Source organism: Apis laboriosa, unplaced genomic scaffold (assembly GCF_014066325.1).
Source record: "Apis laboriosa isolate Shangri-la unplaced genomic scaffold, ASM1406632v1 scaffold42_cov153, whole genome shotgun sequence".
NCBI lineage: Eukaryota > Metazoa > Arthropoda > Insecta > Hymenoptera > Apidae > Apis > Apis laboriosa.
The window spans coordinates 1,044,025-1,065,222 of record NW_025223257.1 but is presented as its reverse complement, the minus strand read 5'-3'; the positions used below and the strand labels follow the sequence as shown (position 1 = coordinate 1,065,222).

The 21,198-nt window shown below is 40.3% G+C and overlaps 2 protein-coding genes across 6 annotated transcripts in view; one reads left to right on the top strand and one right to left on the bottom strand.

The window, feature by feature from the left end:
- The window catches only part of LOC122716180 (basement membrane-specific heparan sulfate proteoglycan core protein-like), a 126,556-nt gene that overhangs the window by 92,803 nt on the left and 12,555 nt on the right, over positions 1 to 21,198 (bottom strand). The gene's annotated exons all lie outside the window — the stretch shown is intronic.
- LOC122716179 lies at positions 7,285 to 12,168 on the top strand. 2 transcript variants are annotated; one of them, XM_043939026.1, is made up of 6 exons: positions 7,285 to 7,438; positions 9,278 to 9,535; positions 9,737 to 10,000; positions 10,092 to 10,225; positions 10,365 to 10,530; positions 10,811 to 12,168. In XM_043939026.1, the coding sequence occupies exons 2-6, from the start codon at positions 9,284 to 9,286 to the stop codon at positions 11,198 to 11,200; spliced, it is 1,206 nt and encodes a 401-aa protein (XP_043794961.1). In that variant the 5' UTR covers positions 7,285 to 7,438; positions 9,278 to 9,283; the 3' UTR covers positions 11,201 to 12,168. The 2 variants fall into 2 exon arrangements, with proteins under 2 accessions (XP_043794961.1, XP_043794962.1); XM_043939027.1 differs by lacking the exon at positions 7,285 to 7,438 and adding an exon at positions 7,491 to 8,353.

Sequence of the window (21,198 nt, the reverse complement as noted above, 5' to 3'; positions counted from 1 at the left end):
CTAACTTCAACCTACCAATAAAATTTTAATAATCCCGAATCATATATCTTCTTCGATTACTCAAGAGTATATAAATTCATAGAGAGTATAAATTCATAATTTATGATGATCTTGACTCCCAATGTCACAATTCTCGATGACTTTCACATCTCGATCCCATGATCTCGAATGATAAAAATGATATTTTCCTAAAAAAAAAAAAAAAAAAAAAAACGCGTATTAAATCGACAACGATATAATATTTTTTTATAAAAAAAATACATCAACGTTATGTATATATTCACGATAATGTTGAATTGAAAATGTAGAAATTATACGACAATCGTGTTTCGTTCAAACATATTAGCTTCGATGTCATCACGTTTTAGTTATGACCGTTATGGTTAAACATTATTGCCAGATGTGGATCGCATCGAACACTCGCCAAGAGATTATTAGGTCTGTCATTAATTTCATTGTCTATCACAATCGATATACGCGTACCGTGGAATATATCGAGTTACACCAATTCTCCGTTGTATCGCAAATTTCGACGAGATCATTTTAACCGTGAGAAATGAATACGAACGTTCGAATAAAATCTCGAGGTTTAACCAATAATTCATTTACATTTCCATTTTAAAGAAATTTTGAATTCGAATGTCCCGTTAAACAAAATCGATTTTTGTTGAAAAGAAATTAAAAAAAAAAAAAAAAATTACCGAAACTAAACGATAACGCGCTTCTTCTAAAGTTCCTCGAATCACGAATCAATCTCGAATTCTACCGATATTTCGATTTCGTGGTTGAATAATATTCGTCGATACACGTCTTCCCACGTTTCGATAATTGATTCTTGAATTAAATCGATATCTCGCTCTAGCACTCGAGGCTACCTTCGAACGGCATTATCTATCGCACGTGTTGCAAGAGACAGTTATCGATATACACAAAGCAGAAAGGTCTTCCCTAATTCGAGAACCCTATTCAGAGACATCGCCATTTCCGGGATCTCGAATCGAGATTTCGTGGCCGAGATGGTTCGAAGCGTGATTCGACTTCTAAACTCGATAGCGATCGCTCGAAATTTATTTAGGTTTCCCCTAATAAATTTCATCGTGTACAAAATGATCCGGGGATATCTCACACTCGTCGGTCGTCGCCCATATAGAGATCCGTTTCGTGTCCGAAGGGGGATATCGAATTAAATTTTCCCAAATGGGATTCGAGACTATTACGGGATATGATAATTATGCGACAATAATGATATGAAGATTATAAATAATAATTATGATGGATTCATTGATTTTACGTAACTTGTTTACAATATCACAGTACAAGTCATCGTTACATAAGGAACAAGGAATAATTAATGTGCAATTCGGATACAATTACACGATTAAATGGTATTTTCACGTAATTGTCTCATCAAATTTTGACACGAAAATTTGCGAAATGAAGAATCGCGCGAGAATACGATAATACAAAATACAAGAAGTAGAAATAATAAGGCAAGAATCGTGGATGATTCCGATTGATTCGCGATTGAACTCCGATGGATGGACTATTCTCTTTTATTTCTCACTTCGTCCATTGTCTATGAGAAATTAATTGTCACGAGGGAACGCGAAAGCCCGATATTCCACCGATTTTCCACCGATAACCAACAATTTTCTTGCCTTCGTAATCTAGAAATAAATTCATCGGATCAGAAACGAAGCGAGGAATCTTCTCTGTTCGAGTATAACTTGTAAATTTGAACTACGCGACGATACGTTATCGCTATCTATTTAATTGTATCATTAACATTTTAGGAAACCTTGCACTTTGGAGTTTTTTTTAATTGCTTAAAATAAAATATAAGCTGAATTCGAGTTGATTATTTGTTTTTTACGAGATACCGAAATATCTCGATGCTTTTTTTTTTGGTCAATATTCATTGATAATGATTCGAGTATCATTCAATAAGCAAAAAAGAATAACGAGTAGCGGCGGCAAGCTGCTCGTTTAGAAGTCAAGTTGCAAACACGATTTTATCAACTTCTTAACGGAGTCGGGACAATCCTATTGTATAATGCTCATTCACACAAATGATCATATATTAATCTTAATCTTGTACGAAAAAATAATTATTTTTAATTAATTTAATTATATATATCCACTCTCGTCCAATTATGCAATAATTATTTACATTACAATTATATATCTGATCGCTATATTTGTATACAAAAGGATAATTTAAATTTATATAATTACCGTGTATAATTACATAAAATGGCGCAATAAAATAAAAATAATTTTCCCAGAATACATGACATACAAACCATTTTTATCAGAATTGTAGATAATCAAACATACGTAACAAGAGATATGGAACAACTATCTTTCTTCTTCTATTTTCTGTATGTACATCATCGAGTTACGTTATCTAATCGAGAAGTATTTAATTATAAGTGAGTTTTAATAAATACCGGTTGCAAAAAATATTACAATATATAAATTATCACGTTCGTTCCTATTATTCGGGAAAATATACGTAATCCCCCTGGAAGGAGGATGCAAAAAAATTTTCGCGAGACGAAACGTGAAATTGAGTGGTTCCTAAAAACGAGCAACCAACCAGCCCCTCCCCCCTCGTCGACGCTTCTGTTTCTTTTACCCATCGACATCGACTGGAAATTTTGCAGACCCGGCAGGGGTGGTGATTGGATTAACTTCTCGAAGAAGGGCGAAGCAACGATAACGACAGAAGGCGGATTCCTCGAATAAAGTTGCTTCCCCAGCAAAGATCGTAGCGAACGATCACTTGGAAAATTTTCAACGTGTATCCCCGTCGTTCCGCGTATATATAAACGGAATACGAATAATTCCCATTTTTCTATACCAATTAAGACCGATTCTAATCCAATAAGACCTTTCTTCTTCTTCTTTATTCGTGTTATTACTTTACGATCGTTTGATCCTTCGGCCTTGATTAATTCTTACAAATTCTCGATAAGATGCGATAAATTAATCCATCATCGCGATAACGATCTTCATTATCATCATCACGACACGGCGAATATCTTCGACTCATTTTCTTCTGTTCACGCAAATCCTTCGCTCTCCACCCATTTGTCTACATAACTAGACCCGAGGAGAGCATTCTCTCTTTACAAAATTCGAGGAAAATGTCGGAGCGAGCGTTTTTCGTCGTCGTACAATCGTCTCGTACGAGGAGCAAACGGACCAACAGTGCCGTAGTGGAAGGTGTAGAGAGGCACGAACTCGAAAAGGACCTCGTCTCGGCGAAAGGGGATGAAGATGAGAGGACGACGACGCGGAGGAGAGGAGGGAAAACGTAACGACCGTATTCGACCCAAGCGCACGCGATCGCGCGACGGCTAGCGACGACTTTGGATCCAGCTTTTATTGATATTTGAACGCCGATATTCGAACACACAAGGCGGACCATCATCGTCCACCTATCTCGGGATCGCGTTCGATGATCGCGATAACAATAAAGGTTTATTCGTATACAGTTATCTCCGCGTGATAGAGGCAAACAGGTGCAAACAGTTACAAAATAGTTGGTGCGCGGCATTACGCCCGATACAACATGAAATAACGTTACTTTTACCCGTTCCCCGACGATACTTAACGGCTCGATATTCCGGGAGAATATCCGGGTCTTTCTTTCTATTCGTCTTGATGACGAATTATTCCTCCTTGGTTTTCCTTCGAGACGAACGACGAACGATTTATTTTTATCGTTGGAATTTAAAACTTTTTCTCGATTATTACGTAATAATAATATAGAGAAATAATAGTCGATATGACGAGATAAAACTCTATCGTGATCTCGATTGCCTCGTTGTAACAGAGGAGAGATATTGGTACGTGCCGATCGCGGCCTTCGAATTGAAAATTACACCTATCGCTCGATTATAAAATTTTTTACCTCTACAATTATCCACAATTATGATTTTACGATAAGGTTATAAGAGTATTATTATATATAGAAAAAAGAGTTGCGTATCGGATAATAATTCAAGTGATAATCGTACGCTTTATTTTTAACGGATTAGTATTCAAGGTGAATGATTATAGGCAATAAAACGAAGAGAACAATTAAAGAAATAAAATATTAGAAAGAATTGGTCTGGTCAATTCCGCTCTCAATGAATATCCCCATCGTCCATGATATTCAATAGACGTCCTTGGTAATAAGTGGATAATTCGCTGTGTAAATGTATGAGATTTATTTACAGCGATGTAACAATTAAATCACTTCTCTCTTCGAGTTTTTTAAACCTTCGAATATAAAACCTTCCGATAGATAGATAGATAGATAGATCTCGAAAGAAAAGATTCAGCTATCTCAATTTTTTCCCTCCTCCTTCTTCTCCTTCTCCTCTTTTCCTTTTCTTTCCTTTTCTCCTCGATCGATGATTCGATTACGCGTATATCGCGGCGTTCTGATAATAATATTTATATTATTTTTCTTTTCTTTTCCTTGTATCTTTCAATTTCTCGATATCTACGAAAATCTGTTATTTTCAAACGGAAATTCCTCTTTGTTATCGCATTTTAAAAATTGCGTCGTATATTCAGTCGGTCCAAAGCCTTATATTCGAAAGACCATGTTGCAATGTCAATAAATCGAAAGGATTGTAAATTTCCTACATGCACGGCAATATAATTTTTCATTGTGCAGTGTCGGTAATATACCGCAACAACAGATATAAAAACATGACCGATAAAAACTGTGATATTTCTTTTCTTGCCTCGATTAATACCAACGTTGCCCGATGGAATAACCAACAATTTCCTTCGTTCAACGAAAGTCGATTTTCAAGGTAATCAATCAATCTTTGAATGTTAAAAATCGCTTATAGGCATTATATAATAAATAACCATAATTGTTAAATTAAGTTCGCGTGTTAATCGATTAACATCACGGACAATTTATATTTTTAACGATTCATCGACATCGTACGATGAGAAAGAGAGTGAGAGAGGGAGAGAAAAATATTTAGATCCGTGTATGCGTATAAACGCTGTAACAAATGCAAGGCTATCGCAAGTTAAATAATGCGTGGCATTTATAGTGTATTATATAACGACGATGTGTAACGTCTGATATTCATGTTCGCCACGGTATGGATTCAAGATCATGGATGTCACGTCATGTACGTTTTCATTTTGGCGTGGAAAAATATCTCGCGTAGAAATTCACGCGTACACGTTCACAAGTAATTAAATCCATGGGAATTTTTTGTTCAAACTTGTTGAAACGAATAAATCGACGTATCATCCTTTCGAATTATTTTAATACTGTTACTATGCGAGTCGCGAATTAGTTAGAACCGATGGAATCGATGAAGAAAAATTTTGACGATAATTTTTCCAATTTCTCGAAACGGTTTACGTTCGGTTGGAATTGGAATTTTCGACCGAATCACACCGGATGAACGCGATTCGCGGCAAGTGATCGTTGAATAATGTAAATTGAAAAGTGGACGGTTCTATTTAATCGGCTAATGTAAATAAATCGGCTAGACTGCGATTGATACGAATCGGTTGTATAATTTTAATCATGTGCGTTCGCGATTTAGGCCAATCGAATGCATATTTGGTATTGGCCTTATCGGCTCGTTTTCTTCCTAGAACGAATAAAAATAGTCGGAACAAATATAACATTTTGCGTACGTTTAACATATTTAAACATCTATTACCGCGTGCATATATTATATATATATATATATAAAAATCTACTTCCTAGATAGATTATCAAAAGACTTTGCTTAAAGTTATTACTTTTTTATCGCTGCGATACAAACGCTAATAACACAATTTCTTTTCGTCTTGACGCGTTTTTTATTATTTGACAAACAATCGAAGAAAACAATCACTCGACGTTCGAGCAATAATATCGAAATCTCTCAAATATTATATTTTTCCTCTGAAAACCACTTCTTAGTTCAATTATCGCAATCGTCGCGATGATAATATTCTAAATTATTTAAAATTTTTAACACAATATTACGCTTGTTTTATCAATTCGAGTATTTGCTCTGTCAAAATGTATGCACCATCGAAGATGATTGATTGCAAACACAAATACTACACGGAAATAAGAAGGAGGAATTAATCCGATGATCGTGCAAAAATTCTCGAGAGGAAAAATATTAATTGTATTAATTGTGTGTCTAAATATGTCTGGTCATTTGTTATTACGAAAATGTTGTTATTACGTTTTTCATGACAATGATAATAGCAGGCACTGTCACTCCAGAAGATTATCCGAGACTTGACTTTTTTTTCAAACGCGATCGAAGTATTTGTTGTCGGATTATGTAAACGCTTCGAGCTTTGGCGCCGATATTGTCTAAATAATCTGAATAATAATGACATCGTCGTAACATTAAAGAAACCTCGTGAATCCTTTTTTTCTTCTTCTTCTTCTTCTTCTTCTTCTTCTTCTTCTTCTTCTTTTTTTCCCCTTGCAAACTACTTGCCAAACGATCAAAATTACAACGCACGATTATATTCCATTTATTCGAAATTAATCGTGAAATGGATTTATTTCAAGGTCGCGAAGCTAAGTTAATTTTATCTTTTATCTTTAATCGATAACTTTTCATTACGAATCGAGGAAACGGAGGCAATGTCGCCAATGATAAAGATGGACGATTCTTGCATAAAAATGACTCACGGTTATTACAATCAATCCATTGAAATTCCGTGTATTGAAGCTCAGTGTCGTCGTTTCAAAACTTGCTTTATAACGATATCGGAATGCAAATCATAAGCGAACCACGATGAAAACGCTGATAACTCGTAACTCATAATAAATCCGATATAAATTATGAAAGATATGGGAAAATATTTGTTCAGTAACGATAAACGAAACGCCGATTTATTATCATTGAGTAGATAATGGCGAATAGTGTTTCGATTCGACATTTTCAAAAGATCTCATCGTAGTCGCATATATCCAAAAAATATTTATTCTTTGTTCCAATAATTGGTCAGCGATATATATCTTATTTGCCATTGGAGTTAAGAGACGCGACAGATAATCACAGTTGGTAAAATTGGACGTTCGGATTGCCGAACAATCGCAAACACTGATTATTCGTAGCTGGCGCGTAACGCTCGACAAGTTGGAGTAAATAATATAACTGTATCAAATATAACTGGCATATAGGTATTAGAAAACACGCTTCTTTATGGAAAAATAAATTTCGTGTATCCTCGGTGATTGCTATCGAAGAACATTTTAACGATAGGATACATCCGCGGAGGAGGAGGGGAGGGGAGTACTCTAATCGGAGTATAAATAATGTGTGGACGTCTGCATAAAACGTGACACGTCGATTCCGTGTGGCTCATTCCGTATCAGACGTCCACGGTGGCAGTGTGAAGTTGAAATTATTCTTTCTTTTGTGTACAATTTCCTCCGTATCTCTCGCAGGTTAGTGACGATGAAGCAACATTTTCTCGTTCCATTTCCGCGTATATTAATCCGCGTACCCGGATAAATTCATTGTCAACGATTCATTAGTGTTAGGAAGAAAATTAACGCGGAAAAAGTATTGTTAATCCGCCGCGCCTCGTTCCCTCTTCGCGCCCGTTGTGCCGCTCTCGAATAAAACCGTTCTCACAATGGCTAATCATTTAATAGTAATTTAATAAGTGATTGTATAATTTAGTGGTTCCATCGAAGAGGATTATTATTTATCCCGAAATTATTCCGAAGAAATTGGAAATTGATCGAGGTGAAAGGTGGCTCTACCTTCGGTTACTCAATAAAAAAACAATTAGATTCCGTTCGTAGATCGAGCGTAATTCATCGTTAATTTACATCAATTTACGCACTTTAACGTTGTATCTAATTTTGTATTCTAATTTCGAGTAAAATGATTGAAATGGCGTAAAATGATCACGCGTCACGGTCCATCGGGAATCTGATTGAAACGAGATTGATAAACGAGGATCGTTAATCTCTCTTGACTCTACTGGCTCGCGAATATTTAATACACAACTCGCTTTAAATTATTATTCGTTTGCCACAATTATTACATATATATATAATGTATATAACATACAACTAAATGACCGAACGTTTGATCGTTTCAATTAAGCGAAACTTTTTTTTATTGCTTCACGCTTCGTTCCAAGGCTCCGGTTAGCTTTTTATGGGCCTAGACAACGGTTCGAACCGAATAACGGTTGAAGAAAAAAAACGTTTGACAAGACAAATATGAGTAATGCAACAGTAGATAACAAGCAAGAACCGGATTTTTAAAAGAGGGACATCACAATCACTTGCCCTCGATTTCTTCGCTCCTCTCCACGAGAATAATCAACAGTGCGATTCATTCTAATTGTAAGTGCCCTCCCGTGATCTAAAATGCGTTCGATAACCTCGATAGTGGACACGTTTACGGCTCAATCTTTCGCGACTTATCGATTCGAAAGAAATCCTGTATTTTTCCAAACATGTCCGAACGTTCCTCGTTCTCTCTTCCATCTTCCTCCCGTCCTATCAATCGTTCCAACCGATTCGTTAAAACTCAAGTTGAACATCCGTTTAAAATCCCTCCCCCTTTCCATCCTCTCGCCATTAAAAAAAAAAAAAGAAAAAATGGAAAAGAGTTCCCTCGCACTTTCGATTCAAATCTTTCCGCCGTTCTCGCTTCCCACGAAAATTTCCCTTCTCCGACGATCGTCCTTGTTCGAGACGGAAAGAGAAAAAAGACGCGTTCCTTCCTTTCCCGTTCCCAGAGGAGATACGAGTCGTAAATTTCTTTAAAATACCGCGTTTCGAATCTCGAATCTCGAATCTCGAATCTCGAATCTCGAATCTGGAGCGATGAAACGTGGCGCCGAAAAAAGGAAGTGAGAAGGCGGAAGGAAAAGAAAAACGCCTCGTTCCATTACGTTTCTAATTGAAACAGAGATCTCGAAAACGCGAGAAACGATTCCCGTGAATATCAAAGAATCGAAGGGGATCGGGAGGAAAGAAGACGAATCTGTGAAGATAATACCTCTGTGTGTGTGTGTGTGTGTGTGTGTGTGTGTGTGTGTGTGTGTGTGTGTGTGTCGAGAGTAAGGGAGAGAAAAGAGAAAGAGGTAGAAACGTCGAAAGGAAATGAAGGAAAGGGACAGGGAAGGAAAAGAAGAGGGTGATAAATCTGACGGCGAAGAATAAGTTTGCTATAAAGAATCGGTTCCCTGGCGCGCGTACTTGACGAAGACGCGACGATTTATTCCGTGGAAATTCTCCAATTTGGATTCTCCAATTTTTCAGAGAAAAATGGTCGATAAATTGGAATGGTTAAATAACGAATTCGTGCAAAGGATCCTCCAGTACAACGAGTACGACACCAGCATCAATGTAACGAATATATCGGTGAAACCGGCGACCAGCAAAGGTGACAATTATGCCAGCGATATGTATAGGGTGACCGTGAAATACACGCAGAAGGAGGGCAAGACCAGGGTCAATAAGGAGACGTCGATTGTGTGCAAGTTCGAGCCGTTGGAGGAGGACTTACGAAAGGAAGCGGTAAATATTTTTACGGGGCAATTTCAAAAACGATCTACCTTCGACCGAGTGGAGTCGAGGCTTTCTAATTAATCGAACTCTTGTAGACATCTTGAAAAAAAAAAAAAAAAAAATAGTCAAAATATAGAACAATCGCATATGCACAACAATTGGTACGTGACTTGTATATCTTACGGCAGATATTTCTGAACGTTTTGTAAGATCATGTCAATGGGTATCTTCGAGAACGAAATCTTCATGATGTCGAATTCCCTACGAAAGATGCAAAAAATGTTGGGCACTCGGCTGGGAGCAAATGTACTTTACTTTAGAATGGAACGGCCGATTTGTTTGATATTAGAAGACCTTTCTCGTCTAGGATTTCGTATGGCCGATCGTTTCCGTGGTTTAGATTTCGATCATTCCAAGCTAACTCTTCAAAGCTTAGGCAAATTTCACGCAGCGTCGGTCGCACTGTGCGAAAAGGTAATTTCTTCTTCGTTATATGATACGTGACGAAATATTTCTATGCGTAATTATTCCATCTTTTCCAACGTTTTCTTTTTCTTTTTTGTAGGAACCCAAGCTAAAGACTCTATACCAAAAAGGGATACTGTACGAAGGAATGCCGACCGAATTCAAAGTCTTCTTCGTCTCCGCGATTAAAGCTCTTGGAGATGATTTGGCAAATTGGCCGCAAGACGTGAAAAGGTGAAGCATATCGAATCGATATAATAATCACGAACGCGAATAAGTGAAATTAGGATTACTTCGACGTTTCATTTCTTTTTCTTCTTTTTTTTTTTTTCCAATTTCACGTGATCTCCATATATATATATATATATCACAGGTATCAGAATAAAGTTAAGAAATTCGCCGAAGTTGTTTACGATCGTGGTTTAGCGGCATTGCAACGAAACGACGACGAGTTCAACGTTATTAATCACGGTGATTCCTGGACGAACAATATGATGTATCGATACGATGAGAATTCAAAGCCTATCCAGCACGTGTTTGTAAGTATTCGATATCTTGCGTCGAACTCGTAAACAATCTAATCAATTTCTCATTCAAAGAAATAGAATCAAATTCTATCCTTAAATTATGCGTTCTTGAAACGTTATGCATCGTGAATAATGCAATAAAATCCGACTCGATCGATAATTATCCGCGTCTCTCGAGTCGAAGGACAAAGCTTCGATGATTTCACGAATCCGCGCTCTATTCTTTCTTTTCGCTCAGATTCCATTTCCAATTCCGTTTCGCGTTTCCAGTTTACACGGATCGATGTTCCAGGTGGATTTCCAAATGTCTATCTACACTTCACCGGCGATCGACCTGCTCTACTTTTTAAACGCGACCGTCCAAAACGAAGTGAATGCCGAGAGTCTGATCGAGGAATACGTAAATACGTTGACCACCACCATGAAGAGGCTAGGTTGCAAAACGACACCACCTACGATAAAAGATATAAAAAAATATATGAGAGAAAGGATAGCGTGGGGGATGTTGGCCGCGACTACCGTATTACCGTTCACCCTGATGGATAAATCCCAGGTGGTGAGTATCGACGAACTGATCAAGAAAAACGACACGTTTGATTATCCCGGGACCAAGAATCCGATGTATCGGAAGGTAATGGCCGAGAGATTAGCGAAATTCGAGGAAGCAGGCGTGTTTGATTAATTCGATATGGATTAAAAGAGTTGTGCTGTTTAAAACTAATTTCAAGAAAGAATCAATCGTATACGATGCAACAATTCTCTCTCGTAAATGATATATACGCTCTCGTAACGATATACTACGAAAATATTTAAATTTAATTAATAAGATACGTTGATACGTAACGCGAGAAAACGTTTCACGATCTATTATCTTACGAATTCGTTGATTATTCTCTTCTCTTTGTAAATTAAATTTGATAATTGCATATATTTATTTCACATCGTTTACATGAAAACAATACTCTAGAAATTATATGCTATACTCTTCGGAGTAATCTTCGTATCGAATGAGAGCAAAAGATGAAACAAGAGAAAGAGAGAGAGAGAGGTTCAACTAACCGCGCACAATAATTTTGAATATATTCAACATTATAGAATTACACGTAGCGTAATTACCGATTAATCAAACGATTAATTAGAACAAAATAATTTCGATTCGCTAACGAGGTTATAGGTTATTTCTTATAATTTAATCGAATTTCGATGTATAATACTTTAGCTAGAAACTCACGAAACCAAAGTTCAATATGTTTCGTAGGCGGCGTAGAGAGTAAAAATCTTAGATTTAATATCCACGTGTATGTTTGTTCACGCATATCACGAATATATTTTATATTCACGTTCTTCGCCTACCAGACGTCCACCAATCGATGGTACAAATTTAGCAAATTATTATATATATTGTATATTATAAGAACCATTTATAATTAACAAGGTATTAACACCCAAGATCCATGTGATTGATAACCAATTTTCGTTACTTGTATTTACTAATTTTCAACGTAAAAAATAAATTTATTTCTTACGTAGACAATTGTTCTCGCAAGTATTGTATTGTTAAATATGAAAAGAAACGAGGAAAACAAAAAAAAAAAAAAGAAGAAAAAAAAAAAAGAATAACGAATAAAAGACGAACGAACAAAGCACAAACTTTGTTAATTTTTTGCTTTATCTCAAAAAGAAAAAAATAATACCGTCTCTCTCGTCTAAATTATGAGATTAAGTCTTCAATGAACCTTGCCCCATTTTTCCCTCCTCTATTATTCACACCGTCATTCGAAACGAACGAGTCGTTGTGCTTAACACGCGTAAATCTTGGCCGGACACAACGGGATAAAGATTTAGGAGCGAATCGCGTTTTCGCGTCGCGAAAACGAAATGTGTCACGGTGTTTTGAATAAATGTACGCGTCACACGTTTCCTCCCGCAGTATACCGGATTTCGGCGCGAACAAAGAAAAGGCTGGACGATGAAATTGCCGTTCAACATACGTCCCGCGCCTCGCATACCTATTTTATGGATTAATTGCATAGTTCCACGGAGATGGCGCGGGACTGACGGGCCAATCTGTGGCCGAAACCGGGGGAACGGAAACACGGGTGAGAAAAATATGATATATTCACGGTATCACGGAGAAAATCGTTTATAATTTTCGGTAGAACGTTAACGTGATTAAAAAAAAAAAAAGAAAAAGAAAAAAAACGTGACTCTTGAAAATATTTTCGAGAAAAAGGACGAAACGGAGAGGAGGATCCGATAATTGCAAATTATTTTCGGGAAAAATTGTTATCCGAAACGAGGTTTAAATGAAGTTTAACATGGAGCATTGTTAAAAATGGACGATCGGTGTACGTTTGAAAGGCATAATTAATCGACGGTGTGAAACGACAATATGAATAATAATTATCGTTGTACGATGGTGTGGTAGAAAAATTGAAATTATATCCCGAAAATTATACCCGGCTCGCCTCGAAATTTTCAATATTTGCTTCGTTGCCAAATTAACGAACGATTTAATTCGATGCGGACGATGACACGCGTGCTCTCTTCTGTTATTCGAACGAGGAGGAGGTTTCGTATATCGATTTCATGGAGGGACACGCGATACACATGTCAAAGCGGACAACGTAACGAGCTTGATTCAAAGGATGATTCGTACAAATCACCGGCCGTTTGTACGGTGAAGCGATGGCAAAATCACTTATTTCAAACTCGAGCTCGGAGGGAAGTTCTTCAAACCGTTCAACGAGAGGAGAGTCGAGAATGATTCGGCGTATTCGACAACGTATCAAAGCGATTCTCCGCCCGCTTTCGAGATTCGACGAGTATCTCGCGCAATAATAATTACCGAAAGTACTTTCCAATTTCTCTCGGGCGTCGATCATCGACATCGATCGATTCCATCGGATTTCGTCCAAACTCAAGATTTCCCTCCCACGCCTTCACCTTCCACGCGGAATCGCGAGAGATTATCGAGGGTAGCCCTCGACGATTTAACCCGAGGCAGGGGTTATCGACCTCCCCCTCCCCCATCGAGCTGCCAGAGATATTACACCCACGCGTGTGAAAACGCATAGATTCCACCACCGCGGCCAAGCATCATGGAGAACGCGATTAACTCTGAAAGCTAATTAATATCTTCCAAGCCCGGGACACGCGTTTCGCCTTTCAATTAAACCGAACTTGTGTTTGACCGTGAGCATATTTATGCACAAGCGTGTACGTGACGCGAAACAAACGATCGAATTAATCACCAGATCTCATCACGTATCTCCGATACGTTATATATATATATATATAAACAGAGATTATTCGCGGATTCTATCTTTTAGATCCAAGAAACATCTAGTTTTCTAATCATATCTTGTTATAGAAAAGAAGAAAAGAAAAAAGAAAATGAATCGTTGTATTCATCCAATTATCAATATCGTATTATATCGTAGCAACCGATAAGAGTATTATAAATTTGTCCTTAACAAAAGATATTTATTTTCGAGTGGATGATTAATCGATATTTGTCAATCGATGCTTCAATCGATGCTGCCATGCGATGATTTTGCATTTTTCCAAAGCCGAAATAAAAATAATCGTAATATACTATTTCTTCTTCTTTCGTTTCCATTCCTCTTCTTTTCTTCCCTTTTTCTTCCCTTTCTTTCTTCTTCCTTTGCATTATTATCTTGCGTACGTAATTGTGCGGTTTCGAAGGGACAGGGGGAAGGGAGAAGTGAATTCCAGAGATACAACGTCGAGATGTACGTACACCCATTATCTCGTCTCCACGAATACCACGAATGTTTCGTGGAAAATTTCCATCTCCGCCAAAGGATCCAATTAAGAGGTATTTTTCGTGTTTTTCTTTTCTTTTTACTTAGATCGACGACGATGATTCCAACTCGATTTATAGATAGTAACCAAATCATTTTCCACGGACGACAGATATCGGCCGGCAATAATCGATAGGAGAGGTTGGAGAGAGAAGTTGGTGCCTCCTATAGGCCGAGGCCGATAGCGAGGAGACGGCAGACATATTGTCCAATAGTGTAAGTAATAGGCAATTTCGATAACAAATAAGTTGCTGCGGCAATATCATTAGTCAACGTCCTTCCGTCTTGCTATGCATCGATAAAATGACACCCCCGGCCGCGATCAGTCATGTCTCTCGTCGCGGTTCCGCCACGTAAAACGTGAAATCTCCGCGAGGAAATTTTATTAGCCGTTTTACCATGAATTAATTTCCATCACAAATCATCGCACGATGAATCGGTAGCCGGCCGATTCATAATACCAACGATAATACACCGTGACACGCGCTACTCCATTTTGCGACTACTCCATTTTTCTTCTTTTTCGAAACGCGTTTCAAACTTCAACTTCGAGAGAGAGAGAGAGAGAGAAAGAGAGAAAAATCGAGAAATGAGATTCCAGCGGACCGGCCGGACTGGAGAATTTTAAGAACTCTCCGTAGATAAAAAGATATTTCCTGAACGCGAAAAGGCAGAAGATTCACGTTCAAAGCGATGGAACTTTGCAAAAAAAAAAAAAAAAAAAAAAGAAAGAAAAAAGAAAACTTGGTTCTTTCGCAAAGTTCACTATTTAACCCTTTCCGCGATGGAAAGTCCGCGAGGTTTAGTGAAGCGGGAAATTAATAGAAAAGAAAAAAGAAAAAAAAAGAAAGTCGGGGAGGGTGACGAGTTATCCAAGATAGGGATGAAATGGGAAGGGAGGAGGAAGGAGAGAAGTGGAAAATTACTGCCATTCCTATGAAATTGAAGCCACCTCCCCCCCTTCGTCCGCCAACAACCCAGTATCTTTTCGCAACCTCGTATATTCTCGAGGCCTTTGTCTCGAGGAACTGACGCGGTATCACGCGTATAAAAGTAATATCTGGTATCCGAATACACCATATTCAAACGAGTTCTTCGCGTTTAAGTTATAACGCCGTACGTACGTTCGTTCACGTACAGATCGGAGAAACAAGAACGAGGAGGGGTGCTGCGTTTGTATTCCGCGTCTTCTACGCGAGATTGTCAGGCACAGAGGGTTGATAAACACCCCTACCGTCCCTCCGTTTCGCACCAAGGTATCTCGACGATCCTCCACACACACTCGGTCCCAGTGTTTCTCGCGGTATTCACAAACTACTCGGACACCGTCTGCCAACTTTGCGAGCCGTGGACCGGCGATGCTCTGATAGGAGGGAATAATAGCGACGGCATGACGCGATGAGGATCGAGCGCGTTTTACAACGCGTGTCCACCGCATCGTCCACTGTTATTTCCCTCCCTCCCTCTCATATCTTTTGTCGATATCGCTTCGCGTTTTTCGTTTCGTTTCGCGTCACGTACGTTAAAGCGACGAAGTTAAAGCGATACGTTCGACGGGAAATTGAACGAAGGAAGGAAACCCGGAACGTATCTGTCGACGATTCTAATCTCGCGGCGTACGTGTAACGTATGGGCGAGCGTTAAAAATAATTATTTATTTTCTATCATTTTCAATCCATGGTCCGTAATATGCACATTCGTTTTCAAACGATCCTCCATTGACCGATTCGATTATAATCAAGGGAAATCGGCGTCGTTACACGAGCACACACACACGCGATCGGGCCATCGTCCGCGAGGCACTGATTTCGGGGGCGTAGTAGGATGGATGGCTGCGAACAGGACAGCCAACGGGGAATGGCACGAGGGACAGGGGAGAATAAATAAACGCCATAATTCACGTTCAACAGTTACGAACGGTTCAATTCGCAATTGGAACCGGTCCAACCGGCGGGATGCGATATAAACGAAACGTGAGGGAGGGAGAAGGTAGAGAGTTTAGAGAAGCGATGAGGAAGAGAGAGAGAGAGAGAGAGAGAGAGAGGTTGACGAGAGGGGTGGTGAAAGAGGGTGGTAGGCGGAATTACACGGTTAAGGGACAAACAGCTCGTCGCTACTGTATATACGACGACGACGACGACGACGACGACGACGACGACGACGACGAACGTCCGTTGAAATTAATTTAAAAGGCAGTATTTCCCGCCGCGGGTCTCACACCTGCATAATCTCGCCTCCCACACTCGCTATTCCACCACCGTTCTTCATCCACGACCCTCTTCACGGCCCACCTCGTTCCCGGTTGAAAATAAGTGGATTACGTTAACTTGATAAAGCGAGGATCACGTTTTATCGGGTTAAAGAAAACCCTTTCCATCCCTCCCACTTCCTCCATCCCTTTTCTCCATTTCCACTTCCGTCTCCTCGCCTTTTAATCCTTTTTCCCTCGACGTTTCGCGCGCCACGATCCACCGAGCATTCTTATTCCTCCTCTTCCTTCTCCTCCACTTCCTCCTCCCCGCACACACAGTTTCAGCCTAGTTTCGCTGTCGCATTTGCGAACTTCCCTCGCGGATCCATACGTTCCCCGCTTTATCTAATTTGGCTTAAACGCGTTAAGTCTGTCTTCGCGCTAGTTCCGCGCTAGTACGTACGCGGGGGTACACGCGTGTTTCCCCACAACTTTCAATCGAATTAAACAACGAGACGGGCGCGCATATTTCGTTCGAGTTGCGCCGTTAATGTTTAATTGGCCTGTTATCTCTGGTGGCCGCCACGCGTTTGTCGGGGCGGGGAATCTTCGCCTCCCGCGAGATACTCCTCCCCCTGCCTTTCGCGATTAATTAATCTTGAATACACTAATTACGATGGCGTACACCGTAAACGTTTAACGTTTTGTCAAGGAGAATTTTGCCAAGGATAAATTCCTACACCCTACGGAAGAACAACCGGAGAACAATACGGGCTCTTCGACTGGAAACGCTCTCTAAGCGACTGCGCTTCTCTCTCTCTCTCTCTCTATCAACCGTGTTCCATTCTTCCTACAAAATTCTCTTTGTTCCTACGAAACTCTCGATACGATAACGATCCGACCGTTGTTCGCCATCTTTCAAACATTCACGTATACATATATACCGTGAATATAAATTCTTCTCTTAATCTCCTTCTCGTTTATTTAATCGCGAAAACGCGAGAAACGGGAATAAATTGGAATCAGAATTGTTTCGACCGTGAACGCGATAATCACCTGTCTCACCCGTGTCGCGTCCCTTTTTGCCCCTTCTGGGGGGGTGGTCGCTGGGCCAACGCGGACTTAGCCACAGAGGCACGCTGATGGAGTGCGCGTTACGTGCATCGGATGCGCGATTTCACGTCGCCGCCGAGGTGGAGGTGGAGGTGGAAATAGCGCGCGACATCCAGGCGAAATTAAGCGTGCACGGTTTTTGCACACACGCGCGTGCGGCGACCGAAATTGAAATTGTTGTTTTGCAAGGTGAGGAAAAGGGGGGCAGCTTAACGCGAGCGTAGGAACGTTGAAACAGTGCTGAATTTTTCGAACGTACCGTAATTTCCTCCCCCTCCTCCCCTCCCTCCGGGACAAAACGATCACGGCGAACCACGGAATATGTTAATAGGGGAGAAATGAAGGAGTCGGTGAATTAGAATTGCCGAAAATTTATAATCGTATTCCTCGTATAGCCTCGATTCGGGGCGTAGTTTTAATTATCCGCGTCCCGCCACGACTTATTCCCCGGTAATTCGCCCGGTTTTACACAATTAAACCCCGTTCAACCCCCTCCCCGGCTCTCCCTCTCGCCTCGAATAATGAATTCTATAAAACTTGTGCAAATATTTGTCGGTGGTAATTCAAACAGCTAAACGATCCGTCAACCGAGTAATCCCGCAACCGAGCTTCGCCACCGTCCCTCCCCAAGGTAAATTGTTTTCCCGTAACGAGAAAGGGAAGGGAATAAAGGATTCGTTTCGTTTGAAGAAAAAGGTGGAAAAATTGTTGCAACCTCGTTGGAAACCTCGAGATGGGTAGTAGGAGAAAAGACAGAAATACAAAAAAACGACCCTTACTCGGAAACTTTCGTTGTTATTCGTTTCGTTTAACGCGAATCTCGATATGGCATCGACAATGTTCGATTATGCGGCCACGGTAATAAATGTTAATAAAGCCTTTCGCTCTCCTCTCGTGCTTTCTGCAAACGTAACGAGCACGAGTCGGAACCGATAAAATAGGTGCTATCGTTGGAATACGCGCTTCGAGGATAACGTAATGAGATAAACCGTGGAAACCGAGTCTCTGTTAGCTCTGTTCCTCGAATCCGAACAAATGCACTTTTCCGGTTAATTTATCTCTTCTCGGCATCTTCTCTCCTCTTCAACCATCTGATCGGTAAACGATACCAAGAAATAAGGAAGATTCTCGTCGTACGGGGAAGAATATTTTTGGTACTAATGTCAACTTTATTCTCATTTATTCCGTATGGAATGTCTTGCATTCGTTTTGAAATACGAATTATTTGGAAAAAAGCACGGTCATAAATTCATTGGATCGATACCAACGGACCGTTCTCATCTTCGCTATATTATTGCGGAGAATTGTTGGCGCGTGCACATGCACCCCTCCCCACGCCAAGTCGAATTTATCAACGGTATAACTATCGGCGGTCGGCGTGGCTTAAATGGCGCGTACAGAGGGATGAAATCTTGAAAGCAATAATATTCACACCCTGACCGGGGCTGCGCACGAACAGCGCCACTTTTTCGTCGATAATCCTCCCATCCAAGGTCCACAGGCCGATTTCCTATACCCCAGAACCGGTCTATCTATCCTACGTGTCTGTAGGGTAGTTTATTATTCATCGAGCTTGCGTCCTCAGCGTGGATAAACGGCGCATTGTTTATGCATTAGCCTACACCCTGCCTCTGGCCATCTCTCGATCTGGCCATTGACTAGATTCTCCTCCCTTTTCTCTCGCCCATCAAACTTGCTCGATTAATTGTGCCTATGTTTAACGCGTTATCAAAATACAATGACTTTGATCGCCCGACTACGATCCCTAAGTTTTATTTTCTTTCTCGTGACAGATTTTTCGAGGGAAATATCAAATATTGGGGGAATATCTAAGAGGTATTTCTCTCGAAATCGTCTTTTTACGATTCCTTCGATATTTTTCCTCCTGTTTATTCATCACGATAACTACTTTTAAGATGGAGGAAGAGTTTTGAGGATCATTCGTTAAAACTTCGAGAAATGATCCAACGGAGCGGTCTTAATGATGCTTCTTGCAGTCCGTGCTAATATACTTCTTTCAAAAGGAAAAATGTTATTTACGGCGCGTTTCGCGGGAGGATAATGAATGAATCCAGAGCGAAAATTGAATGGAATAAAGTACCGAACGTTTTTCCGTCATCGTTTGAATCGGGCTTCGCGCAGATAAGAAGCGAAACGATTAATCACGAATTTCTGTCGCGGACAATCGGACTACGAAATACAGCCGGGGCAAAAGGAAGCAGACCGCGTCGTATGAATAAAATAACCATTAATTCGAACCTGGTACGCGGCAGGCTAGATACAATTCCAACGGAGGAAGGGGGGAGACGAGCCGCAATTGCGAAGCTCTTTTCTTTCCCGACGAGTGTCCCCGACTTGTGTCCGAAAAATGGGACGAAGTTAACGAATAGTCTCGACCCGTTCGTGTTCACGCTTCGATCCTCGAAGAAGAATGCATTCTCATTCTCATAGAAATCGATCGATCGCGATCGTTTTCAAAAAATCCAAAACTTCAAACACGTCTAATCTTAAATTATCTTAGACCCGATGCAATTCCCAAATCGTCTTTTCGTTTTGCAACCACAATTCATCTAGCGACGAAACGTCGAGAATTTCAGCTTGTTCCGTTCCAAAAGAAAAGAAAAGAAAAGAAAAAAAAATGGAAAGGAAAACAAGAAGCAAGCTCCAGATAAATTCGCTTTATCAACGCCACGGATGCTACCACGAATAACCGCAAAACTAATATTATCATCGCTCCAACAAGTGGCGGCGAGCGTGTCGTTTCGCGACAACGATCCTTCCATAATTTCGCGACCTTTGTAAAAATATCCGAGCGAATATGCAAATTCTCGATAGAGTTCAAACGGTCGGGTGTAGAGTTGGCAGAAATAAGCAGGGGAACGTGTCGCGAAACGACGAATTTTCCTTCGACCCTGACTCTCTCCTCTCTCTCTCTCTATATCTCTCTTTTCCCTCTCCGTTCGCTCAACGTGTTACACCTCCAACTTTTTGCCCGGCCGTTCGGATACGCAACAACACAATCTGGCTCGGCACGGGTCTTGGCAAAACAATAGTTTCAACCTGTAATCCTGGACCGTGTTTTAATCTGAAAGAACCCTGGTACGCCGCTGATTGCATTGCATAGTAATCTTAGTTTTTACCGTATCCTCGGATTGCCGCAAGGAGTACCCACCCCTCCCTCTCTCCCTCTCTCTCGCCCTCCCCTTCGCGCAGAGTGAATATCGGGGTCGTGAACCGCATTATACACGCCATCGCGTATAATCGCGGCCAAGAATGGAAGGATTCGAATGGAAGGAAACAGTGAAGGGGAGAAAAAAGAAATTTTTCACGGTAATATCTGGCGATCCTGTCATCGATGGCTTTCATAAATCGACCATGAAATCGCGATTTCTGAACGACCATTTCTATCTGATAATCTTACCCCGGCTCCATGGAGGTTACTTTATGAACCGTATTGGAATCGATTCTATTCTCACGGCGAGAGATTATGATTACGAGAGAGAGAGAGAGAGAGAGAGAGAGAGAGAGAGAGAGAGAGAGAGAGAGAGA

Excerpts from the sequence above, each read along its gene's own strand:
- LOC122716179 (XM_043939026.1), top strand. The coding sequence starts at position 9,284 with ATGGTCGATAAATTGGAATGGTTAAATAACGAATTCGTGCAAAGGATC. Across the intron at positions 10,226-10,364 it reads TGGCCGCAAGACGTGAAAAG|GTATCAGAATAAAGTTAAGA; the intron begins GTGAAGCATATC and ends TATATATCACAG. Across the intron at positions 10,531-10,810 it reads AGCCTATCCAGCACGTGTTT|GTGGATTTCCAAATGTCTAT; the intron begins GTAAGTATTCGA and ends TCGATGTTCCAG.